The sequence below is a fragment of the Anopheles maculipalpis genome, chromosome 2RL (assembly GCF_943734695.1).
Source record: "Anopheles maculipalpis chromosome 2RL, idAnoMacuDA_375_x, whole genome shotgun sequence".
Classification (NCBI taxonomy): domain Eukaryota; kingdom Metazoa; phylum Arthropoda; class Insecta; order Diptera; family Culicidae; genus Anopheles; species Anopheles maculipalpis.
The window spans coordinates 28584931-28610519 of record NC_064871.1 but is presented as its reverse complement, the minus strand read 5'-3'; the positions used below and the strand labels follow the sequence as shown (position 1 = coordinate 28610519).

General features: G+C 44.4%; 3 protein-coding genes and 1 non-coding gene across 4 annotated transcripts in view; 1 reads left to right on the top strand and 3 right to left on the bottom strand.

Annotated features, from left to right (window-relative positions):
- The window catches only part of LOC126558239 (TBC1 domain family member whacked), a 263712-nt gene that overhangs the window by 184034 nt on the left and 54089 nt on the right, over positions 1-25589 (top strand). The gene's annotated exons all lie outside the window — the stretch shown is intronic.
- On the bottom strand, positions 2881-2952 carry Trnae-uuc (transfer RNA glutamic acid (anticodon UUC)). Its single transcript has one exon. It is a non-coding gene; the product is annotated as a tRNA-Glu (tRNA).
- LOC126558106 (protein spartin) lies at positions 3915-5792 on the bottom strand. Its single transcript, XM_050214058.1, has one exon. It carries the CDS (start codon positions 5769-5771, stop codon positions 3915-3917), a length of 1857 nt encoding a protein of 618 aa, XP_050070015.1. The 5' UTR covers positions 5772-5792.
- Positions 11733-24938, bottom strand: LOC126556815 (poly [ADP-ribose] polymerase tankyrase). Its single transcript, XM_050212334.1, has 11 exons — positions 24656-24938; positions 15176-15958; positions 14244-15103; positions 13959-14178; positions 13638-13870; positions 13288-13566; positions 12927-13218; positions 12686-12843; positions 12292-12584; positions 11920-12076; positions 11733-11832 (listed from the first exon to the last, which is right to left on the bottom strand). Exons 1-11 carry the CDS (start codon positions 24849-24851, stop codon positions 11755-11757), a joined length of 3549 nt encoding a protein of 1182 aa, XP_050068291.1. The 5' UTR covers positions 24852-24938; the 3' UTR covers positions 11733-11754.

Genomic DNA, 25589 nt, shown 5'->3' with positions numbered 1-25589 from the left:
TACACTCTCTTAACACTATATACTGTACGGTGTTGCTGTGCCGGAAGCATGGAAAAACAGCAACAGCAGCAGCTGCTGCACGGTGTGATAGTACCGAAAGGAACACACAGAGACAGACGATTAATCTAATGTGCGCTACAACGGTGGGTAATAAACGATAGAATGATACAACATGAATTTCGCTTGTGTCCTTGTTTACTGGGGTTCGGGGCTGGAGGAATCGGGTTGTGAAACACTTCAGTGTTTCACAAAACGATGCGCGGCATGGAAGTGGTTTGGTTTTTCCTCCATAACTGAGCGAGGGGTTAAGGGATCGAGTTGAGGTGTTCTACAAAAAGATGTGCGACCCAAAGACGCATCCAACGGTAGGTCATTCATCCTGATCGGACGAAAACTGAGCGAGTTATCGCCGATTTTCCATGGGAGTGCTTTGGTTTTTCCTCCATAACTGGGCGAGGGGGAGGAGGGATCAGCATGAAGTGTTCTACAAAAAGATGTGCGGCCTAAATACGCATCCAACGGTAGGTCATACATCCCGATCCGTCCAGGAATGGCCGAGTTATTACTGGTTTTCCACCGGAATGCTGAGTTTTTCCGCAATAACTGGTCGAAGGGATGGAGGGATCGGGTTGGGGTGTTGTACAAAAAGTTTTGCGGCCTAAAGATGCATCCGACGGTAGGTCACTCATCCCGATTGGTCCAGGAATGACCGAGTTATCGCTGGTTTTCCACGGGAATGCTGCTGGCGGAATTTCCCGGAAGTTTCTGTAAAATTCCCCAATAGTTCCCTTTGATATTAAAAATCACGTTGTGGAGGTGTTTTTAAAAGATTTTTAAGGAAAGAAACAAAAATGAGATGGAAAAACTTAAAATTGAAGAAAAAGTTTAAATTGTGCCAGAAAAATATTTGTCTTGTCGGAAAGAAATTATTTTCCAATCGGTTTTTAAAATTTCCATTTGCTACCTCCTCGGATTCATGCTCTCCTGGTACTCCTGGTCGAATTTTGCCGCATGAAATTGGGATGTTTTTGACCGAAAATCTACCACTAGGAGCGACTGGCAGTAACAGGAGAGCATGCTTTCGAGCAGGTAGCTCGGGTCGGCCGAAAATGTCCAAAATCAGTTTTAAAATCCAAAGTCAATTTTAAATTTGAGTTGGAAGTTTTATGTTTGGAATTCAACATTTAATTTTGCATCGGGATTTTAAAACTGATTTTGGATTTTAAGATTGGATTTTCGATTTTTCGGCCGACGCAAGCTGCCTCCTCGGATTCATGCTCTCCTGTTACTGCCAGTCGCTCCTAGTGGTAGATTTGCGACCAAAACCGACCCAATTTCATGCGGCAAAATTCGACCAGGAGTAACAGGAGAGCATGAATCCGAGGAGGTAGCAAATGGAAATTTTAAAAACCGATTGGAAAATAATTTCTTTCCGACAAGACAAATATTTTTCTGGCACAATTTAAACTTTTTCTTCAATTTTAAGTTTTTCCATCTCATTTTTGTTTCTTTCCTTAAAAATCTTTTAAAAACACCTCCACAACGTGATTTTTAATATCAAAGGGAACTATTGGGGAATTTTACAGAAACTTCCGGGAAATTCCGCCAGCAGCATTCCCGTGGAAAACCAGCGATAACTCGGTCATTCCTGGACCAATCGGGATGAGTGACCTACCGTCGGATGCATCTTTAGGCCGCAAAACTTTTTGTAGAACACCCCAACCCGATCCCTCCATCCCTTCGACCAGTTATTGCGGAAAAACTCAGCATTCCGGTGGAAAACCAGTAATAACTCGGCCATTCCTGGACGGATCAGGATGTATGACCTACCGTTGGATGCGAATTTAGGCCGCACATCTTTTTGTAGAACACCACAACCCGATCCCTCCACCCCCTCGCCCAGTTGTAGAGGAAAAACCCAATATTCTCATGGAAAATCGGCGATAACTCGCACAGTTTTCCTCCGATCGGGATGAATGACCTACCGTTGGATGCGTCCTTAGGCCGCACATCTTTTTGTAGAACACCTCAACACGATCCCTCCATCTCTTCGTCCAGTTATGGAGGAAAAAACCAACATTCCCATGGAAAATCGGCGATAACTTGCTCAATTTTTGTCCGATCAGGATGAATGATCTACCGTTGGATGCGTCCTTAGGCCGCACATATTTTTGTAGAACACCTCATCCTGATCCCTCCACCCCCTCGCCCAGTTATGAAGGAAAAACCCAGCATTCCCATAGAAAATCGTCGATAACTGGATCAGTTTTCATCCGATCGGGCTGAATGATCTACCGTTGGATGCGTCTTCAGGCCGCACATCTTTTTATAGAACGCCCCAACTCGATCCCTCCACCCCCTCGCCCAGTTATGGAGGAAAAACCAAAGCACTCCCATGGAAAATTAGCGATAACTGGATCAGTTTTAGTCCGATCGAAATGAAAAGCTAACCATTGGATGCGTTTTAGATCTGTACATCTTTATGTAGAACAATCTATTGCCCGAGAGCCCCATTTTCCACTCCACTTGGGGGGCCTCCGAAAGGGAAAATCCCCCAAATTCCTACGCGAAACAAGTCTGCCTACCAAACAATCGCTACGTCAAAAAGAGGGTATCCCGTTGCTACAAGATCCATCTGATCGCCGTAGAGTCTCTGTAGCAGGGTTGGTTGCTTGATTGGTTCATCAGACTGCATTCATGCAATCCTTTCAGCCCAGCCGAATTTCGGGCCGGGGTGTTGGTAGGAAGTATTCAAAAATGTTGGAAGTGTGGCCTTTGGGAAAATCCTTCAACAAGAGCGTTTCGAACTCGAGAGAACGCATTGATGCGTGTGATACAAACATAAACATAGCAAACCTAATGAAACGAATAAAAGTTTATTTCCCATACCGGGAATCGAACCCGGGCCTTCTGGGTGAAAGCCAGATATCCTAGCCACTAGACCATATGGGACGCTTGAGTATCAATTGCCATATTGTAGTGAGACTTCAGCTGTAGTGGTAAATACTACACGTAATTTATTTTTCTAGTTAGCTTGTCGTATTATCAGTTAGATCAAATTATAACCATTAAACACATAAAAATTGTGTTTCAAAAATTTAACTTCTCAATATTTTTATATATTTTAATTACGCGAAAGACCATTCCAAAGTTGTGCCTAGTTCTTTAATGAAAGGAATTACATGTGGATGTTTATTGTATCGTTCGGTTAAAAACTTTCACCATCATTTCAGACTTTGCTCATCGGATGACGTAAAAACAACTTCATGAATATCCATTTAAAGCATGTTTTTCATTCGTTTATAATCTGTTGCCTCTTTCATCGTTGTGCTGGTTGTAGTGTTTTACCCTATGTATTCGTTATCATATTAAGGATTACTTTATTTGAAATTGGTTGATTCAATGAATAAATTATGAAATCGGATATCCGAATACCTTGAATGTTGAAGTTGTGGATAATTTCGTTGAAATGTTAGGTTGTTTTTTTGCTTACATCATTCATTACACACTAATTCCAAGGAGTCCTTGGCTTGAGATTACTTTAAGAACAGACGATTCCTGGCTTACTAGATTGTGAGGATATATTCGTAAGAAGATCAAGTGTTCAATTCAACCGTTTCTATGGTCCCCCAGCAGATGATGCTTCTTAAATGACAACTTGTAACAGTTAACATCTTTATAATAATAATGCCCGTAATACAAGCATAACATGTTTAAAAAAAAGGCAATTACAATGTTCCTTTTCACCGGTTTCATCAACCCACTTTTTGTTATATGAGATAAGCATGAGATTCTTATTTTACGCACTCTATACATATAAAACACACCAAACAAGTTAAGGTTTCCCTTTTACCGATATTTAGCTATTTACCTACCGCAAGTTATTTGCTTCCTTTTCCTTCGCTTCATTTGTTTTAAGCGTTTCCATCCTTTGGACGCACCTCCCTAGCTAAACCTTCCAAATCCGGATAAAGTACGGCCGCAGGTACGATACGCTGTGGAGGCGGCTGCTCCACCACTGCAGACCCAGTGCCGGACGAACTTTCACCATCCACTTCCGGTACCGGGGGCCGATAACCGGCCACAAGCGCTTTACCCGCATTCTTTGCCGTCCGCTTGGCCAGTCCCTTCGGTGTGATGTAGTTCATGTTGTGCGTGACATTTATCACGTTGCCGACCGTGTCCAGCGAGCTGCCAACGACACGGCTCGCCTCCGTACCGTACCGATGCTCTACAATCTGTACCGTGCTAGTGCTTAAGCTTTTGCCAAGAATCGATGCCGATCGTTCCAACCCTTCGTACACGGTACCGAACCCTTCGACTGCGCCGGCACAGATCGTCAGTGCACCGTTCATTCGCTCCGAAGCGGCCTGCTCGCTCATGCCCGTACTGTACGATAGTAGGGCACTGCCGTGCCGCTGAATGTGCGGTGCCAGAAAGCGTCCCAGTGCCATCGTTGCCGAACCGACCTTACCTGCTACATAGCTCGTCACGCCAGCCGCCGTACCAGTAACGGTTTTAGCAATTTCGATACCGGTTCGTACATTTTTCGGCACCTGAACGTTAGTCGCGCCTGCATCCGATGCATCTTGCTGTGCTGCGTTGGCGGGTTGCTTTTGGCCGAGTTTCGAAATGACGTACGGTGTGCCGTTAGCAATCAACTGACCAGTTCGTTCCGCGCCACGCTCTAGGCCCTTGGACAGATAGTACGCACCCTTGATGATGCCAGCCGAGATGGTGGTGGAATCGGGCAGTAACGATCGCTTGCTGACGCGTGCACCCGCTGCCGGTTGGGCGACGATCCCGTGCAGGAAGACCACCAGTATCTCTAGCACAACTTCATCGGCCCCGGCCGGTACTACCAACCCGATCGCACGACCCTGCACATGCTCGGCCGCTAAATCGGGAAGTATAAACGCACCGTACTCGGTTCGATAGCAAGGCGACACGCCCGGAATGAGTGGATAGATAAGAAAACCGGCCGGGAGTTGTTCGATCGCATCGGACGATGTCTGTACGGGTTCGGCTTCCGTCGGTTGTTCCACGGCGGTCGGTGAAGCATCTGTTCCTACGTTCACTTCCTGCTGCTGCATCAATTCCCATGGTTCTTCAGCATTTTCGATCCGTGTGGCAGATCTTGTTTCAATCACCTGCAGAAACACCGTTGCCTGAAGTTGTCTGCTTTCGTCTCCCTCGATGCGTACGATTCTTAGTGTCGAGTCGTCCATCGTCCTACTAACCACACCGTCCGGTTCGATGTAGTACACCTGTACACCGTCACACGAGAACAGCAGTTCCATCAGGCTGGCGGTAACGCCCTCTGTACCTTCACCGGACATATCCCTCAGTGCCATCGCTAGCTCAGTGTACGTCCAGGGACGTTGGCCGGGGTTGATGCTTTCGTTTCCGTTCTGTGAACCACGCTCAACGTCCCCTTCCGTCCCATTACCACCGAGCTGACCGATCCGCTGCAACACTTCGCCACGGGTACGTTTGAGCTTGTGTATCATGGCTACCGCTTGCTTCCAGGTTTCGTCCGCCTGTGGACCCTGTACCTGGAGGTTGGGGACTTCCACCGGCAGGGCTAGCGTTTCATCGATACGGCGGATGCCATCCTTGTACGCTTGAAGTGCCAGATCGGGACGTTCGTGTTCCTCGAACTTGATCGCTCGCTCGACCGTTGCGTACACTTCATCATGGCCAGCTTTAATCGCTTCGAACGTTCGGCGCCAATCGGAGGAGGAGGATGAGGATGAGGGTGGAAAGAACATGTTCCAAATACTTCCGGTTGTCTCTGTAAAGGAGAAACATATTCTGTTAGAGAGAGTGCAATAAATATTAGATGATTAAATTGAACAAGAAGTGCCGGTGCAGATTACTAATGGAGAGGGATATTTTATTCTGTGTAAGTGCATCGATTCTTTAGTGCATTTAAGAGACATAAGTGCATATGGCAACTGAAATCTATGACAACGCTTGGTTTGGTAGAATTTTTTCCAGTGTACGTGGAATTGATCGCCCAAGCGATGATTCGAAATCTACAAGATATTTCTCTGACAATATAATAGGAAGGAAGTAATAGCTATTACTGGTGTGGTGAAGACATTGATGCCTCCTTACCCAAATTTAGCTTTTTGTTTTAATCTATTCTCTTAACTTTTCATTCAAACACCTGCTATAAGGTGAGTTGAATATATTCCAAGGTGCTAGTAAAGCAAAGAAATGATGGTGCCGCACGCACCTTTTCAGTGTTATTTCCTTCAAACAACCTTCTAGCAGTAGTTGTTTTGTCAAATGCTGAAGGTTAATTATACCATTAAGCTTGGATGGTATACAGCAAGAACCCCAGTGACATTACAACTTTTACAACAACGTATTCTACCAGACGTGATTCAATTTAAATTAAGTTTCATTATGAAGACAATCTAAATACAGCCGTCCGATTACTTGTAGTAACCTATGGATCGCCCAGTTTGGCACTCCTGCGCTAAAACCCATAAAGAAAAAGTGCAAAGAATCCAACATATTTCTTTAAGGACATTTTAAAATAAAGAATAATAATAAAGAACACTACTACTACCACTATTACTACTACTACTACTACTACTACTACTACAGCCATCCGATTAGAACCTTGCTACTTCAGGCCTGTCGAATGGCAAATTTGCTGATACAAAATAAAACTTTATTCGCTAAAAATACATCTTAAGTTGATATAGTCATTTAAAAAGAAAAACTTCTTTTCCTTGCTCCTAGACTGGCACAAAAAATTCCGTTAAATCAGTTTACTTTTTAAACGTTCAAGTAAAAATAATGTTATGGTGACCAAAAATACAGGTTTTAATGCTAATGTAGCAATTAATTATTGCCAAAGGCATATAAGACAGGAGTAAGTTTGTTTATTATTAAATATGACAATTTTAGATTAAATATGAGATTAAATGTGTAGAACGAGTAGGTAAGAAAAGCGGAGGTTTGTCTCGTAGATGGCGAGGAAAGATCATATATGGGAAAGGATGAAAGGAACGAAGGAACTTCGATGTTATGAGAGAGGGCAGATTGGCAATGAAAACAGCTTGTCAAATGAGATGCATATTTTTTAAGGTATTAAGTTCGAGAAGTCGACAGCGCACAGCCTCAAGCCGATTCATAGCAGAAGAGGTACATGGTGTCCAGATAAGATGCAAGCGTACTCAAGACAGGCAAGGACCCAACCACTGATGAGAGACTTTAATCATATTTCGGAGGATTTTCTGTTAATAAGACCTACAGACTTATAGATCTTATTGATTTTGAAATCAACATGATCACTAAAAGTCATGGACGAATCAAGCCACACACCAAGGTCCTTTATGGTCTAAAACATGGTGTAGTATAAGGCATAATTCTATTCAATCTTACGAGAAGAGCGACCGAACGAGATGTCATAACATTTACGGGGAACATAACTGAAGAGCCGTTGGGAGGCACCAGTCGGAAAAAGAGTCAATAACCTGCTGTAGGAGACGACAATCATTAGATGAGAACACAGAAAAATATATTTTGAGATCATCGGCGTAGAGCAAATCATCGGGTTGGAGGATTGATCTACATTCGTTTACAAACAATACGAACAACAGAGGACTAAGGATACTGCCTAGAGAGACACCGGAAAGACCGTAAAACTTAGCACTTTGTACGATCTGCCGATGAGGTATGAATTGATCTTGATCGATGTTTGGAACATACGGAGCGGTCTCCCTTCTTTAGAAAAGCTTATCGGTCTAAACTAAACGGTTAGAAAGGAGGACCCTTGAATCGATCTAATGAAAATTCGATTTAAGAGGGCACTGCTTATGGTTGAAATAGCCATTCAACTGTAGAAAATAGAATATTACTTTTTTAAACACAGTAATTTTTTTTTGTCGTTTTAGATATCTGATATACTACAATACAGGCAAGGGTACTGGAGTACTGCAGAAAACTTAACTACACGTTGTTATGCAAAATAAAAAGCTTTCGTGTGGACGAGCCTTTATACCGCACTGGCATTATCAAGCAATTTTTTACCCAATTCCGTCTTATCCATTACAGTGTAGCCAAAATTACAATACGTTCAAGGACAATTTGGGTATAAAATCTCGGAGCAGCCGATAGTTTTAAGTTTCTAAGCATTTCTACCCAACTAGGATGTATACAAGATGCTAAAAAGCTAGCTTTTCATTGCCTACTATGTACGGTCTACAGTGCTTTGCTACTTCTGAACTGATTCCTCCAAGATCCTGACTAACCTGCCAGCGATTCCCAAAGAATGTCCATTTCCCAAGGGCGTACTTACACCACAGTCGGTAGTCTTTCTAAGAGAAACGTGTCGAATTGATGGGTAGGAAAAGAAACGCTGATAATTAAACAATTTCGCTAGTACCTGACCTGGTAAGAGAATGGGAATGTATGGAGCATTCAACAGGTGGAATGGAAGGACAATCCTTTGCAATGTTCCAGCCAGCTGCAGGTAAGTGATGCGCATGCGATTAGACTTGTTAATGTAAAAACGAATGTATGGTGCGGGTTTTCTTCGTTCTCTCTGTTGTTTCATGCTCCACCATGGCCTGCTAGTAATTTGAGGTGATAGGACATGCCTTTTTTGCGTTTCGGATGTGTAATCGTTGCAAAGCGAACAACGGCCCGCAAAGCCTTTCAAGTGCAATTCGAATGCAATGGTGGGGAACGTCGAAACGGAACATCACAAATCGTCACATTAAAAACAATATTTCTTACAATCAGTACGTACCTCTAGGAGTATAGAATTGTGCTGCTACTTGCTTATCACCACGAATTCACGGATGGTCACTTGGACGGAGGAGAATCACGCAATAATTATTCGCCAATCAGCCGCACTGACTCCCGTGCTCTGTTCTAGCGTGACGAACGGCTGATGATCTTTGCTCGGAACGGCCTGATACTGTTGCGTCAACCAAAGCGCGACCTTTTTTTTCGGTATTTGCTTGGTGCGAAAAAAAAAACCGCTGAAATCACACGACTCGCTAGACCTTTGGCCTTCCGGAAACAAATTGTTAATGGATACTTGGTACCACGGATTGCGCACGGGATGATTCAGACCCAATTATAGCACCTGTTTTGAGCTGGCTGGTGACACTTTTAATTTAATGAGAACACTGCAAAAAATAACACTATGACTAAACTAGATTTGGAGATTCAGGGACACGATATGCGGTACGAGATTCTTGCTCCGTCGTCGTGGTAACCGGTGTGGGATATTTGTACAAGGAGCAGTGCGTTTATTTAGCTTCTCTGCCCCTAGTGTGATTCGTGGTTTGTTTTGGTTTTATGCGTGCAGGTCAGATCATGCTGGGAATTTTGACAGCCTAGCACGAATTGTTTGAAGTTTACGATCAAAGTCTGACTCCCATGTTAGTTGATCAGTGTTCAGTTTTCCATTTAAATTTCGTATTTTATTCTATTTTCAATAACTTTTCTCTTGTAGGATCTTAACGGACAGTGGGATTTTCTTTGTTTGCTATCTAAGACATTCGAGGCAGCGGCACTGAGGTTTATTTAAGGACAACAGGAAAGAACCCTAATCCTTGAAGAGAGGTCATCATGTAACTTCTACAACTGATTTCCACGGTAATTTCGATATTTCGGCATGATTTTATTGGAATACAGTAAAAAAATGTGAAGGTTTTATAATGCGCCTGTTTCTGCACATCCACTCTTGCCACAATATCAAAATCGCTTGCCTTCAATTATACACACTTACAGCACAACATTGATCACGCTTAAATCGTGTAAAAATTAACCACGTGGTTCGTAATTTTATTTTAGCATCGTACAGTGTGTAAGCCTGTCTCCCGTTCTCTAAACTCGGTTTGATATATTTTAAACCATGTATCCTCACAAAACAAGAAAAAAAGAAAACAGTATAATTCCGCTTATTAATTGTAGTGGCTGCTAATTCGCATGGTATACCAAAGTAAGAAAAAGACAGAATAAGAGAGCTGTCGAGATAGAAAGAGTGTGCAAAACAAATTTTATACTTCTAAGCAATATAATGTTTAATAGAACAAAGGAGGTCGTTATTATGCACTCATCACATACACACACACCCCATCATACTTTTGGTCTTTGTTTTATCCGTCTCTTAACTCGTAGTACTCGTTTTTTTAGCCACAAACTTTATCATTTCCTTTCTCAAAAGCACAACAATAAGAAATGGTTTTAAGCGGTGGCCGACAATGTACGAATGTCCAAAATGGGTATAAATATACGAATGAATGATTAAAAATCTCTACTCGATCGATCGGTGAGGGTTTGTTGGAGTGACACGCAGAGACACACATGCATACGCACACCGATGCAGAGTGATCGTTTATCGATTGGCGGCAGCATCGTAAAACTGGTGATTACTTATATAGTTTCCTCTATAATGCCTATGAATAAGACACGATACATATTAAGGGGTATGATACACTCGTCCGGTGCTTTGGCAGTAATAATGTCCCGGAGAGCACAGAAAGCAATGGTTACTAGGTTGGGTATTATTGCATTAGCAAACGAGTCCTCGTCATTAAGCACACCTGCTGGTCACAATTTATACATAATATTGTTCCGTTCCGTTACCCGTCCTATGGTGGGCGAACTTGATCCCGAAGCGGTCGCTGTAGTAACTACGATTGAACAGGAACCTCCGGCGGCTGAGCTTGATAAGATGTTTCCATTGTTGTTTCCCACAGTACTGTTGTTATTGATATGATCGTTGTCGGCTAGTGTTCCTGTTTCCGCCAGACCGGACAATGCGGACGAATCGGATGATATCGAGTCGGATCGACTGGCGCCTGTTGGTGGTAGTGTTACCGAACCGTTGCCACCATTCGAACGACGCTGCGACGGATGATGGTAGCTCTTGATGGTGTACTCGTACACGTGGTTGTTGCTAAAACGAGACGAACCCGACCGCCGTCCAATGCCACCACTCTCCATACCACTCCAAACTCCTTCCGAAGTTGTATAGCGGACAGTAGTGCCGGTAAGCGGTTGTCTAGAGGAAGAACCCTGCTGTGTGTGCCGACGTCCGGATGTGCTCGTCGTAGCAGCAGCCGCCCGGAAACATTTCACTGCCGAACAAATCAATCCACACCAACGCCAGGATCCTCCCTGTTGGGACGAGGACGCACCACCATCGCGACGCTCCCGATTACCATCAAGCAGCGACGATCGTTGCGCCGTGCCATTATTATTATTCCTCCGGTCACCAACAACCATGCCAGCAGTTTGTCGACGTCGATGTCTACGCTGCTCATCCTCTTCGAGCAAATCGTCCGATAAACTACCCTCACTGCTCCCACCGCAGCCACTGTCGAGCGAGGACGAATTGAATGGTCCGTGGTAGTCGTCGTGTTCGTTGCTATCGATCGCAACTGCCGGTGTGATAATGAGCAGTTGGCTAAACTTTTTGCCCGTCGAAACACGGACCGCCGTTGCTTTGGCCATTGTTGAGCGTGTGGTCGAACGGATGCGAGTAAAGTTTGATCCTACCGAGCTAGAAGAGTTCCCGTCGTTTGTGCCATTATTTCCATTGCCTCCAGTAATTAATCCACCCAGTGTGCCGTTGCTGATCAGTCCGGTGCTGGTGCTGTTGCCACCTGAACCACCACCACCACCACCACCACCACTACTAACACTACTACTGCCGCCAACGACCGAAACGTGAATATTGTTGTTTTGGCTAATGTTACTAGCGGCCGAAATCGTCCATCATCTTGCCGGCTCTTCGCCGTTAGTACCGTCGTCAGGCTTTGCAATCTGGTATGTTATTAAATACTCCGGATACGCCTAAATTGGGGAAGCAACACAACATGGAAAACGTAATTAAAATCGATAGAAAAAACAAAAACAACAAGACAGACATCAACCGCATACCTGTTCCCCACGGTAAACGACGTACTCCGGGAAATGCAAACCACCGGCCGACGGTCGTCCTATCACGGAATGATGACCGGGCGGTGCATGTGCCATCTTCATAGCGCTAAACTGCAGGAAGGACTTGCCGAGTGCTACACGGCACAGCAACAATTGTCTGCGAAAGGAAAACCGAACGAGCATTAAAATAACCACAAAATAACCGTGCTCAGAATGCTCGTCGTAGTGAGATGCACAGTGAGCAAAAGTGAGTGAGTGTGTTTAATTAACCCAAAGAATGTTTTTTACCCACTTTAAAAAAAAAAAATTAAATTGCCCACTCTTTTTTCTGATTCAAATCATTAAACAAAAAGTGAGGATATCGCCACTTACCGATGGCACTGGTAACAAGATTTGTCTTTGTGCGTGGGACAACCGATACCACCACCAATACCGTACACGTACTGGTTCGATTTGGAGCTGTGCTCCGCAAAATAAATACCGGCACCAAACATGCCACCAATGTACGCGTGCCGCTCGTCAAAACCCTTCTGTACGATCGCGTTGATAAACGGTGAACCGTGGAACAGCATCCGTTCGCTTGCCTGGTGCCCATTTTCTTCCGATATTTCCTGCCGCCGATGGACATACCGTTCCCAAAGTTTGCGGTTTTGCACCTTTTGTATCTGCGGAGACGGAATCGGATGGAGGAAAATATCCGTTAGTGAATGATCTTCATCGCTCTCTCTCTTTCTCACTCTCTTTCTCTGTTCAAAAGCGTCCTTACCCGCATAATGTTGTAACGATTGAAATAGCCACCGGAATGGCCATTGTCACGATGCTCGCGTATGGTGGCTTGCATTTCCTCTTCGACCGCAAGGAACTCCTTGTCGTCGGGAAGAAGATCCACCAGGAGCGTGCCTGGATTCGGCGTAAGTCCAAGTCCTGGATTTAATTGTATAACAGAATAATAAAATAAAATACAAACTTCCAAGTCTAGTTCTACACACAAGATCGACCCATTTTACCTGTCGTTGCCCGGAGCGTTGCAATGCCTTTAAGTATTTTGTGCCTAAAGCCGTACGCCGAAACACCGACCTGCTTCAAATCCTCGTGACCCATCTCGGCGAGAATGTCCATCGTGATTTGCTCGCGCTCAAACAGATCGATCAGGTGCTCTAGCTGCAAGCTGGTAAGAAACACCGAAACGGACGACTCGATCGACGGAACGGACGGCATTTTGTCATCGTGATCCACCACAATACCATCCACGTTTGCTTCGGCACCCTGCGCCGGACTGAGACAGCTACGGATCGGAAGCTGTCGGGATGCACGTGCATTAAATATCGCTTCTAATGTCGTCTAAACCATTTCCCATATCTATCTTACCTGTGGTACAGGAACGGACAGTGTCATGGAGGCACCTGTCGGCAGTGTTACAGTTTCCGTGGTTGGCGAGCAGCTAGTCGATAGCAGTGTACCGTTCGCTGAGAGTATGCCACTCTGTGACGTTCCAGCAGCCGTCGCGCCACCAGCCGCACCGGACACGGTACCCTGCGAGGCAACCATCGCATCCTGCAGCAAGCATTTGACGTCCTCGGCGGTGGCGAGATCTAGACTGGTTTGTCCTTCCTGGTTCTTCATAAACGGATCGGCTCCGTGTGCGAGCTGTGGGGAAGTGGTGGAAGGCTTTAAAGAAGAGGATTCTCGAATCAATTCTAGCATTGGAAAACACTTACGAGAAGTGAACACAGTTGCGTGCGACCCTTTTGGGCCGCTTCGTGCAGTGGCGTATACCCCCATTTGTCCGTTGCATTTACCACCGTGTTGTGCTTAATGAGTAGCGCAGCAATATCCAGATGCCCGTACGAGGATGCATTGTGCAGCGGAATTAATCCTCCCTTATCCTGCGCATTCACATCGGCACCGTGCTCGAGGAGATATTCCGCAACCTCAAGATTATTGTATCCGGCTGTGTTCAAAGGAAAGGTTGCAATGATTGCGTTGGGTTTTGCTTTGGGAATTGTTATCGAGAGTGAGAGCATCACGAAGACACTTACCAGCTAGATGTAACGGCGTTGAGTTGCGTCCTTGTGCATCCCTACAGTTAATATTGTCCTGCGAGACGAGCCGTTGAACACGGGCCAAGTTGCCCTTTTTAGCAGCGTCCAGTAGTGCCGCATTACCGCGCAGCAAATCAGCCACATCCTGATCACCTTCACGGACGAGATCGAGTGGTGTTGCACCATCACGGTTCTTCTTAGTCACATCAGCTCCATGCTAACAAAAAAAATATCAGCACTATAGTAAACCCCTCGGTATGTTCCGTGTCCTGCCCTACGTACCTTGATCAGCAGCTTGACAATTTCGTACTTTCCCTTGGCAGCCGCCTCGTGCAGCGGTGTAAACTTCCACAGATCGGCCACATTCACGTTAGCGCCATGTTTAACGAGTAGTTCCGTTACCTCGTAATGACCGTACGAGCAAGCGTTATGCAACGGCACCAAACCACCCTTGTCCGAGGCATGTACTTCTGCGCCGTGCTCGAGAAGAAACTCGACCACCGGCACACGGTTAAAGCCAGCCGCAAAGTGTAGCGGTGTCGAGTGACGCCCGTCCAGATCACGGCAATTCACTGTCATCGGCGAAGACAGTACAATGCGCCGCACCGTATCGAGATCACCGGCTTTAGCCGCTTCCAGCAGCTGACACTCGAGATCTACCGTATCGGAGGGAGGATCCTGGAGAATCTTCAACACGTTCTCCGTGGCTAGTTGGGCCGCTGTGTAGCCCTGAAGCGATACAATACCGGTATCGATACCGTACGAAAGCAGTAACCGGCAAGCTTGGATGTTGTCCTCGCGAGCACACCGATGCAGTGCGGTTTGGCCAAGCCCATCGAGTGCATCAACCTTGGCACCGTGCCGGAGCAGCACATCCATCAGCTCGTAGTGCGAGTTATCGGCCGCAATGTGTAGCGGCGTTAGGAAGTCTTTATTCTTCTCGTTTAGTAGGGCGCCCTTGCGAATCAGCACCTCAAGTACTTGCTTGCGCTTCGGATATACGGACTGGGCAACGGCGTGCACTGGCGTATCGCCTGAATATGGGTGCACAAAGTTAACCGTTTCGGTGGTTAGATTTTTCTTCAGTCGCTGAATGTCTGCCTGCCGGCATGCATCGAGCACGCAATGTCCTTTATATTCGTCTTAAAAAGTAAAAAAAAAAAAAACAGTTTAATTTATTCAGTACAACACGTAGTGAGTGCGAAAAAACTTACAAGCAATCTTCTCCTGCAGCTCGCGCGTCGGGGCAGAATCGATCGCCGATTTATTATGGCAGTTCAGTAGCGTCGGGACGGCACCCTCGCTTAACAGCAAGCTGCAAACCTCGACCCGACTCTTGGAGGCAGCTTCGTGCAGCGGAGTAAACGCCCACAGGTCGCTCGCATTCACGTTGCCACCGTGCTTGATCAACAGCTCAGTCACCTCGAAGTGGCCATAGGAACATGCATTATGGAGCGGCACCAGGCCACCCTTATCCTTCGCATGTACATCCGCTCCGTGCTGCAGCAGGATCTGTACCACCCGGATCCGGTTGTATCCGGCCGCCAAGTGCAGTGGAGTCGATTTGCGCCCATCACTTGCGTGACAGTTTACGTTCAACGGTGTAAGCAGCTCTAGCAACCGTTCTTCCGAGCCCGAACGGGCCGCTTCCAGCAGTTCATCCTTCCGATACTCGCCAGTTAGGACGGGACGCGTGCAAGGATCAGCTAGATCGAGCGGAATCTTGTTTTCCGAGTTGCGAATGCTTGGATCGGCTCCGTGCTGCAGTAGGGCGATACAAACATCGATTTTGCCCTTGCTGGCAGCTTCGTGCAGTGGTGTGTAGTTCCAGTTATCACGGGTGTTTGGATTGGCACCGGCTTCTAGCAGCAAACGAACGACGTCCGCATGGCCGAAGGAGCAGGCATTGTGAAGAGGATGCAGTCCACCATCGTCTCGCGCTTGTATGGAAGCGCCATTGGCAAGCAGAAATTCGAACACGTCTCGCCGTCCGTAACCTGTTATATTTTAGGGGTAGAGGGAGAGATCAAAATAGAAGCGGTTTAGTAATATGCAGACACATAAAGACCTTAAAAATTCAACAGACAAAGATAGAGAGAGCGAGAGAGAGAAAGAGAGAGAGAGAGAGAGAGAGAGAGAGAGAGAGAGAGAGAGAAGATTTGAATTTAAAAGGGTAAAAGGAATCGATCAGTGACGGCACCAGGAACAAAATGCCACTTCTCACTATAGTGAGAAGTGTCTGTTCACTACAGTGAGAAGCAAGATTTTGTTCCTAGGGGGCCACTTCAGGACCCAAATAAATTTAATGCAATATTATCCAATAAACAGTCGCTACGTCAAATTTAAGCGGAACTTTAGACATTTGATGGCCATTTAATAACGAAACTTTTAAGTTTAATGCCTTTATGATCTTCTGACACAATACAAAAATTAAAGCTTGAAGCTTGAACCTACTCGTACTAGGAATTGCAATTGCAGAATTTATAACCTACAGCGCTCTGAGCTGAAAGTCAGTCCCTTTCCCGGGGAGGGACTTTGTAGCTATAAATATCAAAAACCATTCTAACCCAACCATAACTGCATCGTGTCCCTTCTTGACCCATATGTTTTTTGTGTCGTCTACAAACAAAAAGCCTAACCGGAACCCTTGCCACCCCACTGGCCACATCATTATGCGGCACACAACTTTGGGGGGAGGGGGGGGGGGGGTTCCTTGGCAGCAGTCGCAGGCCTGCAGTCGATGATTTATTACGGTCAATTTCACCTGCTGCTGTCGCTGCTACTACTACGTACCACTTCGCGAAGTGTTACAGAATTACTACACCGTAGAACCGTAGCATAATATTGAAAAACCGTGCCGAAAACCTTGTTCGCCAAAAAAAAAGACGAGCCCCGAGGTTACAACAGTCCAGCGCAGGGAGGTGGCAATCATATTTTGACGCAGCCAGCAACGCCACGCAAATGCAGTGAGAAGCTTTCGTAAGACACCCAGGCCGATCCACGGCACACGTCCGTTCGTCGAGGCGTGCCTGGGGAAGGTTGTTTTTTTTGGTGCTGGCTGTATGTAACAATAAAAAACTGACACTTTTCATAGGATTTTATAACGTCAGTGGCTTTAAAAAGCTTTTACGGTGCTGCTTTGTTCATTATGGAACTCGGTTGGTTGAGCAAAATTGTAATATCGCCGCACATAATGGTCCGATTTCCTTCGCCCACAGTTAAGAAGGTGGATGAATGGTGCGCCATCATGTTGGTGGTTTCAAATGCCTTGTCTTGTCTTAAACTGCTTGATATTTGGTACAAATATAACCCGCGCAAAATTGATTATTCCACAGGGGATAAGCATACCTCCATAGGGACCCGTATAATTTGGAGACACACGTATAAATAGCAGACGCTTTCTTCGTCCAGGCACGAAAATATCAGCACGAAGGTCAACACTCATAGCTAAAAGGACAGCAAATAACATGCTCATGTGGCATTGGCTACACTATCCAGCATCGTTGGCGAATATATGCCCCGTAGAACGGACATGTAGTGCTGACGCTGGGTTGATTGTGCTGGTGTGCTGCTTCCGTTGCAAGGTCGTGCAAGGCTAAAGCTTATTTGGCACCCAAAGAAAAGCAGGAAACGTAAGGCATCCAAACACATTGGATTCATTTATCCGTGTACCAGAGATCACCTTTAGCTAAAGAAATATGAGAGATGCATAGTAAACATTGCATATTCAAACACCATCTCCATGGCAGTGGAATAAATGTCAACTACAACTTTTCGTTGAATACCGCAGGATGAAGGGTTAGACAAGCTTCCCTTAAAAGCTTTGTAAATTATGCTTTTCTAATTATGTCTTGAACTTCCGGCTGTGGCAACATGCAGCCACCTCCACCTGCATTGAAAGTGATTCATCCCGCTAATGCCACCACAAGCGGCTATTTTGTTGCCGTTAGCTGCTGTGTGTTGATACAGCTGCACGTATAAGTGTAACGGCGTGGTGAGCAAGCCCAAACCCCATCCCATCACGGGTTGTTGCAAATCTGGTTGAACATTTGCTTCTTCTTCGTCGTCATCCGTCCGCTGTTGCCGTTCGACGCAAGCCACACGTTCGCCCGCACGTTCGCCGATGCCTACCGAGCGCGAAACCAGGTCACGGCACACCATGGTCGAAGTCGTTTGACGTCTTTTGCGTAAAAAAAACACACCAAGCGGTCGGAGTTGGCGCGATGGTTGTGGCTGCTGGTGTAACCGTTTGGTTTTCGGAGGGCGATTTTGTAAAAGGTTGTGTTGGGCTCTTGGCTGCCGGGTGGTGCAGACTGCAAGTAGCCACCGGTTGCCTACGTTGCCTACTAATGCACAGAGCAGCGCTACCACTATGAGAGCTGTGGACGAACACCTCCATGCCGCGACAGCATGTGGCCACTTCGCTTGCTTGACTCCGGCACCATGGTAAGGCTTTTGCTTTTGTTTATTGCAAATGATCTGATAGCGAGCATAAGTTTTGCGTGAAGGAAAGAGTGATTTTACACAACATTGAGCCTCAAAAACGCATTAGAAGATGCTTTATTCAGTTTCATAGAAAAGCTTTCTAATTCAATTCAATAAAAGACAGAATTTGTGCTTGGGGAACTCAAGAAGGAATGGTTTTTTATAGCTTAAAACATTACCAAACAATACAGCTTTTATCATCCTACTTTTTGAACGATTTATGTCACAATATCCAGCGATCAAGCTGTCAAAGGATAAAAGTCGTTGTTCAAGTTAAGAGTGTAATTGCAAGCTTCAATAATTACGGCACGAACAAAATCGTTTCGATACCGGATAGTTCATGGTTCAATATTAAACCTGTGAATAGAAAAAAGCTTTTAACATCCATTAAGCCTGTTAGAATTGTATCTACTGATTTTCTTTGCACCGAAACTCACCAAGGATCAGAGCAAGTGATCATTAATCCTTACGCGTGAGTCTTTTCGTGGCATGCCAACAAGATTCTATCAAAACTTCATCACTCGACGGACATCTTACATCCTGTCGGTTCATGCTAGGTTTTTTTTAAGAGTCTCAGGTTTAGACGGACGAGGGATTTAGCGGTTTAGAGGCCCTGAGCGGCCACAATCACACACAATCCATCAGATCCACCAATAGGTACAAGAACCAATTCGTTTTGAGCTTCAGCTCGAGGCTCCTTTCGAGCCGCGAGCCTTTGCCTTTCAGAGGCAAGATTTGCCTACGAACTTAGGTCACTGTGAAATATATTCACTAAAGTGCTGGATTATGATATTAGCTTAGTATAAATTTGATGAGAATGAGAAGAGTGCACCTTAATCGCCGATATGTTTGCAACTGTGTATTCGTTTGTCCCATAGTTCATTACAAAGTTCATTCGTGTAGTTCGAGCAGTTCATTTCATGCAGTCCAAATTAGTCAAGCAGTTTTATCTATGTATATCCTATGGTTTAGTTCCTTCTAATTCATATGTGTTTTCTGATTTGAAATCATATTCGAAATATTAATGTTAACCCAAAATCCAACAGTCACTTAAGATGTGCTTTTTTGACGGAAATTATCCTTCGATTACGGACTCATTTCCTCAGCAGTCAAGAACCTCAAATTGCCTCAAAAACCTCTTGTAAGTGGAGATAAATACAATCATTTTATACATGTTAAATACTACTTTTTACCTGCTACCTCGACCTTTGCTACGCATCTTGGAGATGTGCTTTGATAGTGAAAGGCATCCAAGGCAAGAAAAACAAACGAGATGCACAGACAGTGGAAAACAGAAACAAAAAAAAACGGTGAATATACATAGCAAAAAGCACACAAATATTCATGCCAGTCGTGCTCTGCTGGTGCAACATCTCATTACACCTGCAGATAGTGGCAAGTTTTATTGATCTTTCTTCTCCTTCCGTGCACAACAACATCTCTTTGAAGCCTCGCAACAACATTGTGGCGGAAGCAACATAAGAGAAATGTAAGCAACAGCAAACTCATACACCGCCGGCCGGACACGGCAAGGCGAGCCACTGGCAAAAGAGTAACAAATGCACGAACAAGTAGCGGTAAGCATAAAAGTAATATCAACAGCTGTTGATCACCACCTTTCAACATACCGCCTACTTCACTGGTTTTGCCGCTCCTAAAATCTAATCCCAAGCGCAATACTACGGTGCTCGATTCCCCCAATGGAGCTTGGGAAAATTGATTAACCTCGCGCTCGCTGACCCTTAACGTACACCCCTCACACCTCAGCGAAGGAACGCACCTGAGGAAAAACTTCTTCGATTGCAAAGCTTTTGACTTTTGATGGGCGGGAAATTATCTTCGAGAAGAGAGAGAGAGAGAGAGAACGAGAGATAACCTTCTTCCCCTGTGACGGCCCATTTTTCTTGAAGATTGAAGCTTAATTTCTCCACCTAAATAAGACATCCAAAGCAGGAGAAGCAAATGTTCTTTCCGTGCAGATCTTTCACGTGTGCTGATTGTGTTCAAATTAACGGAAAGAAGAAACAAAACTGAAAGGAGATAATCTTTAGAGATCAAAATCTTTTTGTTCTGTTCAATTTTTCCTTCGCATCGTGCTTAAGGAAAGTTCGGGGATGTTGTTCGACAGTTGTTTAGCGAAACTGCATTAGAAAAGAGCAGTTATTCCAATTCCGTTCCAGGCAACATATGGTGATGTACCCTGTTGAACACTGGTGGTGGAATAAATACCAGTACCGGTAGGAGAGCCATGCTCTTTTACCATGCTATATTTGGCAAGGGCGATCAGTAAAAATGGAGCGTATCAGCAACGAAACGAAAACTCGACTTGCGGTTCATTTCTATCGAAAATGTGTATAAATTTTCCATTTTCCGTTTGAATGGACAATCGATCATTCAATTGTGCCGTGTCGCCCCCTGCCAGATTTTAATTAGATTTCGTATATTATCATGAAGCAGCAAAAAATTAGGTTTAAAAAAAAACATAAAAAGCTGCGCAAATAAAGACATTAAAGCTCACTTCCACCAACAACAAAAAAGGAACGTGTTAATTGCTAATTCCAGCGAAAAGACGTCCAAGAAAGCATGTCTCGCTCGACCGGCATACAGTCAATCGGGTCGCTTTCGTTCGCACACTCACTTTCGAGTGAAATTTTACGACAAGCCGGTTGTGTTTTTGGCAAATTTGTAGGCAAGAAAACAAACAGAACGCAGCGTGATAGCAATTCGATTTGTCATTGGAGAAGGAATGATCGAGAAACATTGGTGAAGGGAGTAATTCTGCTATCGATATTACGCACTGCTCCGTGGACTTGTCCTAGACGCGGGTGTCATATAGCTTGCCTTATCATCGGTATCATATTTCGAGACAACAGCGAAAGGCGACGAAGATCGTGCGATTGCTTATCGCATAGAGAGGGACGGTGTAACAATCGAATGTTCGATGCGATAAATTGGTAGACAAGCAAAAAAAAAAACGGAAACTTTGTACAAGGACGAACTTTACAATTGATTTTTTAAATATTCTTATTATAACCATCCTAAAACACTATCAAATGAGAACGATTATCGCGCGTAAATGATTTTATTGTGATAGGAAAAGACAGAGGATCCTGATCATAGCACCAACATCGCATATTCCCTTTCAGTGAGATCTTTTTTATAACGTTCGCAATATTTTTCTATAATAATTCCATCAATTGGATACGTTTTTTTCCAATAAATATAAATAAATATTTGACAATACGGCGTAGAGCCGTCATAAATTATATAATAATGAATAAATATTTGCATTCTTTCAACCCTGGCTGAGCCAGGACGATCAGCTGCCAACATCTTGTCTACATATAGAGACCGACCGATAGAGGTTTGCCTTTTAAAAGTCTATTTATTACTGCCGAGCTCAGTTGAAAGTTTCTTCGATGGATGACGAGAGGAGCGAATAGTAGACATATATGTCTGTACATCAAAGAAATTATACAAAAATAAGTGGAAATATGGTAGAACAGCAAGAACACAGGATCATCGAGTGAACACTCATAACAAATCAGACACAAATCTTTAAATCTCTTAATTACAACACAGAGTAAAACAGCCAAAGTCGATTAACAAATTAAGCTTAACAAAAGCATCGATAAAGACGATACGCGCTGAAGATGACGATGAGGATGGATGTTGGACCACTCTGAAGCATGAGTAAACTCTTCATTAAACATTGTCGGACGCTTCGGTGTGGCCATGCCATGCAATACAAGCTCTGCATCGCGTGCTTTATGCTTGTGGCGTAGACGGTTGCATGCCTTACGCCCATTGCGCAGATCACGTACCCATATCCAACGATGTCGCCGCTTCCCAAACACAATGGGCGCAAGTTGGCGGATGATTCATAAAGTTGTCAGTAGCGCAACCATAATGCGTAGCTGCCGTGCACTACGGCAAACGCAATCGGTCGCTCTCGGAGCGAAAGCAGTAAAGACAAAATACCTAGAGCAAAGCAAACATGCGTAAGCATCCAAGGATTGGTTTGCCGAATCACAGGCCATCATGGTACATGATTCATACAGGGCTGGATATCGTAGACAGATTTCACACTGTTGCGCACAATTTTTTTTAATCTGTTGCTTATTTTTTAAACATGCTAATTACGCTAGCCATCTGCAAAAGTTACACGAAAGATCACTTCCGAATGATGGATAATTGGTGTTATAAAATGTACCATTGAAAGCCAGGTAAATGGTTTACAGCTGTGAAGCAATTTGCTGACTGGGATTAGAGGTTACAGTGGTGTACAGCACAAGGCTATCTATCAAGCATTATGAAAATTAACTTCAATGAAAAACCGTCTCGTCCACTGAATGGAATCAAAAATTACATCCCTCCTATACATACTTCCATGCAAGGTTCTTTTAGCTGTAGGCAAACCGTGCATTATGGCTGTGATGAGAAGACCAGTAGCAACGTGCATACTGACCATGCAAATACACCAAAGATATTCCGTATTCGCATGTAGATGCAGATTCTGATTCATTATCTTCTTGAAGCGAAGATATTTCATAATTTTCCTTACTCTTTACTAACGTTACTTATCGCTAGCTATGTTTGCTCTTGCACATATCCATCAGACAGGCCGTTCCATCAATCTGAGAGCGTACCTCATGGCGTATGGCTCACCGTTTCAATGCCATCTCCACAAAGCAACACAATAACCTTCCCGCGCCACAACTTTCACCGATAGTTCTTTGCATTGTCATCACGTACATCATTTGCAACACTGGGCAGAAAAAAATAAAATTACCCCTTGATGCTTTTATCTACAGCCGAAGAAGGTGGTGCAGACTTTCTCGACCACTGACTGCAGTCTGACAAACGAAAAGAATTATTATACCGTGTGCGATGTGTCACGTGCAGTGCATTTATTTTGTTATATTTTGTTTTAGAACGCATTACCTCGAAACATACAACGAGATGTCAAAACTGTCTCCGACTTTAATTTTGTTGAACTTCACGAGCATCAAGCGTATTTTGACTTTTTTGCTACGATAGACATGACAAACTCATGAAAAGCATCCTTGTCGTAAATTATCCGCAGTTTACCAAAGACTGTACAGCTTCTTGGAATCTCGGTAAGAACTAACTGTTGTGCTGTGAGAAACTTAGGGCATCAGGGGACCAAACCTAAGATGATTTAGAAGTACGAAATCAAAAAAGCGTTGAGTTAAGTCCCTTTAAAGTTACAACCAGCTAAAAATTATAGCATATTCCAGCCATCGGTTAGCTTGTGCGGTGTGAATCTTCATATGTATACCAGCCTCGCTTATCTAACCTCACCTTAATTATGCATGTTTCCATCATTCCTGTCAACAAAGGATGAGTTCTTTTGCACATAATTCATCTATCCCGCGTCTAGGACCTATCTCGCGTCTAAGACCCGTCTACGACCATGGTACAAGGTCGTAGACGGGTATGCTTATTACAATGAATACTTATCCTACTTAATACTTATCCTACCACCAAGGCAGAAGTAGCTCAAATACACATAAACGAAGTGATAGGAATGGTGCATCCCTTCTTAAGAGTACTAACACGCGTCATCCCTAATTCAACATGTAGACAGATAACGGCTTTTATTGCTTTCGTTCCTGTCTTGTTCGACCCTCATATTGCATGCATTCATGATTGTCCCTCCCTGCGTTGTCGCATCCGTTATCAAAGCTATGACACCAGTAATGATGCCGCCCTTGCATCCGTTCTTTCAACTCAAACCGTTGCAAATCTTGCAGGATGCGTAGGATGTGTCGAAGCTAAAATGTCACATTATGGGCCAAGAGTTCGCTTTCACCAAGGTATGTGTTTACCAGATACACATGGTGAAACATGACAGCCTCAATTTGGCGGCTATTGTGTATTCCAGCAGGATGACATTATGCTTCTTTCAGGCATGGTAGCATATGACGTTTACTTCATGTGCAGATTTGTTTTTTCATCGAATGAAAATAAGAATATTCTTGCAGACTTTAGTGGCTTGGTGAGAAGTGGTCCAATTTGTGAAGTCACTTCATCACTTCTTCAATGAATATCGGGCAAAGCCTCACACACTGAAAATATAGTGAAGCATTTTAGCTTTTATGATGCGATTGTTTACGTATCAAACGGTGTTTCCCTATCCTCTTAACCTTTGCTGACTTACTACTACTTACTCTACAACTACTTACCAGCAGCAAAGTGCAACGGAGTTGACTTCCTTCCGGCCGTATCGCGTGCATTTACTGTCTGGGGCGTGATCAGCTTCTTTACCTTTGCCAGATCACCCGTTTTGCACGCCTCGAACAGCTCCCGCAGCGGATCGTTGGCCATTGCGGCCGCCTCGAGGTTAACCGATAGCATCGAGCGGCTACGGTTGGCCGACATTTCCCTCAGCCCAATCTCGGACGCATCCAGCTTTGGTTGAGGTTTCCGGTGCCGTTTTGCGTATTATTACAACACCACTACACGCTTACTGCTTTCCTGTGAGTAGATGTTTTGCTTGCTTTGATTGTGACTAGAGAGACGGTGTCTAACTTTTTTTTACACACATACGGGGAGGCGCACACTAAACTATTCTAATTCGTATAATTACACACTTTGTGCGGTTTCAATAAATTTTCTATGGATGAAAAATTAAAAATGGAACATAAAAATCAATTACAAACTACACTGGCGACGTTTGTGTTTACGTTTTGTACTGGGAACTGTAAAATTAGAGAGTTTTATGCTGCGCAAGCACAAAGTGCCCGATTCAATCGAATAATTGTTTGGACGCGCGTTCAGGTGCTATGCAAACGCTTTGTACAAAGGACTCGCTCTTCGGAGATTATAAAATACTCTATAGAGTGAACAGGCCTACGACTCCTGATGTCTGTCTGTTCAGAATGTCTCTCGATGCACCAAAACATTGTTTTTCCACATGTGGGTCTCTTTTTACGACGTTTGCTTCGGTATAGAAATAGTCTTTTGGTGTTTTGACTCATCTAGGGATCAAGATTCAAAGAAACGAGGGTCTTCTGAATCGAAAGTGAAATTATATCGTAGGTATAAAATTATCCATTGCCATCAGCCCTATATACATTGCACATTTATTCGTACGTTCAAAACCAACAACAAACAACA

Excerpts from the sequence above, each read along its gene's own strand:
- LOC126558106 (XM_050214058.1), bottom strand. The coding sequence starts at position 5,771 with ATGTTCTTTCCACCCTCATCCTCATCCTCCTCCTCCGATTGGCGCCGA.
- LOC126556815 (XM_050212334.1), bottom strand. The coding sequence starts at position 24,851 with ATGTCGGCCAACCGTAGCCGCTCGATGCTATCGGTTAACCTCGAGGCG. Across the intron at positions 15,104-15,175 it reads GCTGCAGGAGAAGATTGCTT|ACGAATATAAAGGACATTGC; the intron begins GTAAGTTTTTTC and ends TTACTTTTTAAG. Across the intron at positions 12,844-12,926 it reads AACGCTCCGGGCAACGACAG|GACTTGGACTTACGCCGAAT; the intron begins GTAAAATGGGTC and ends AATTAAATCCAG.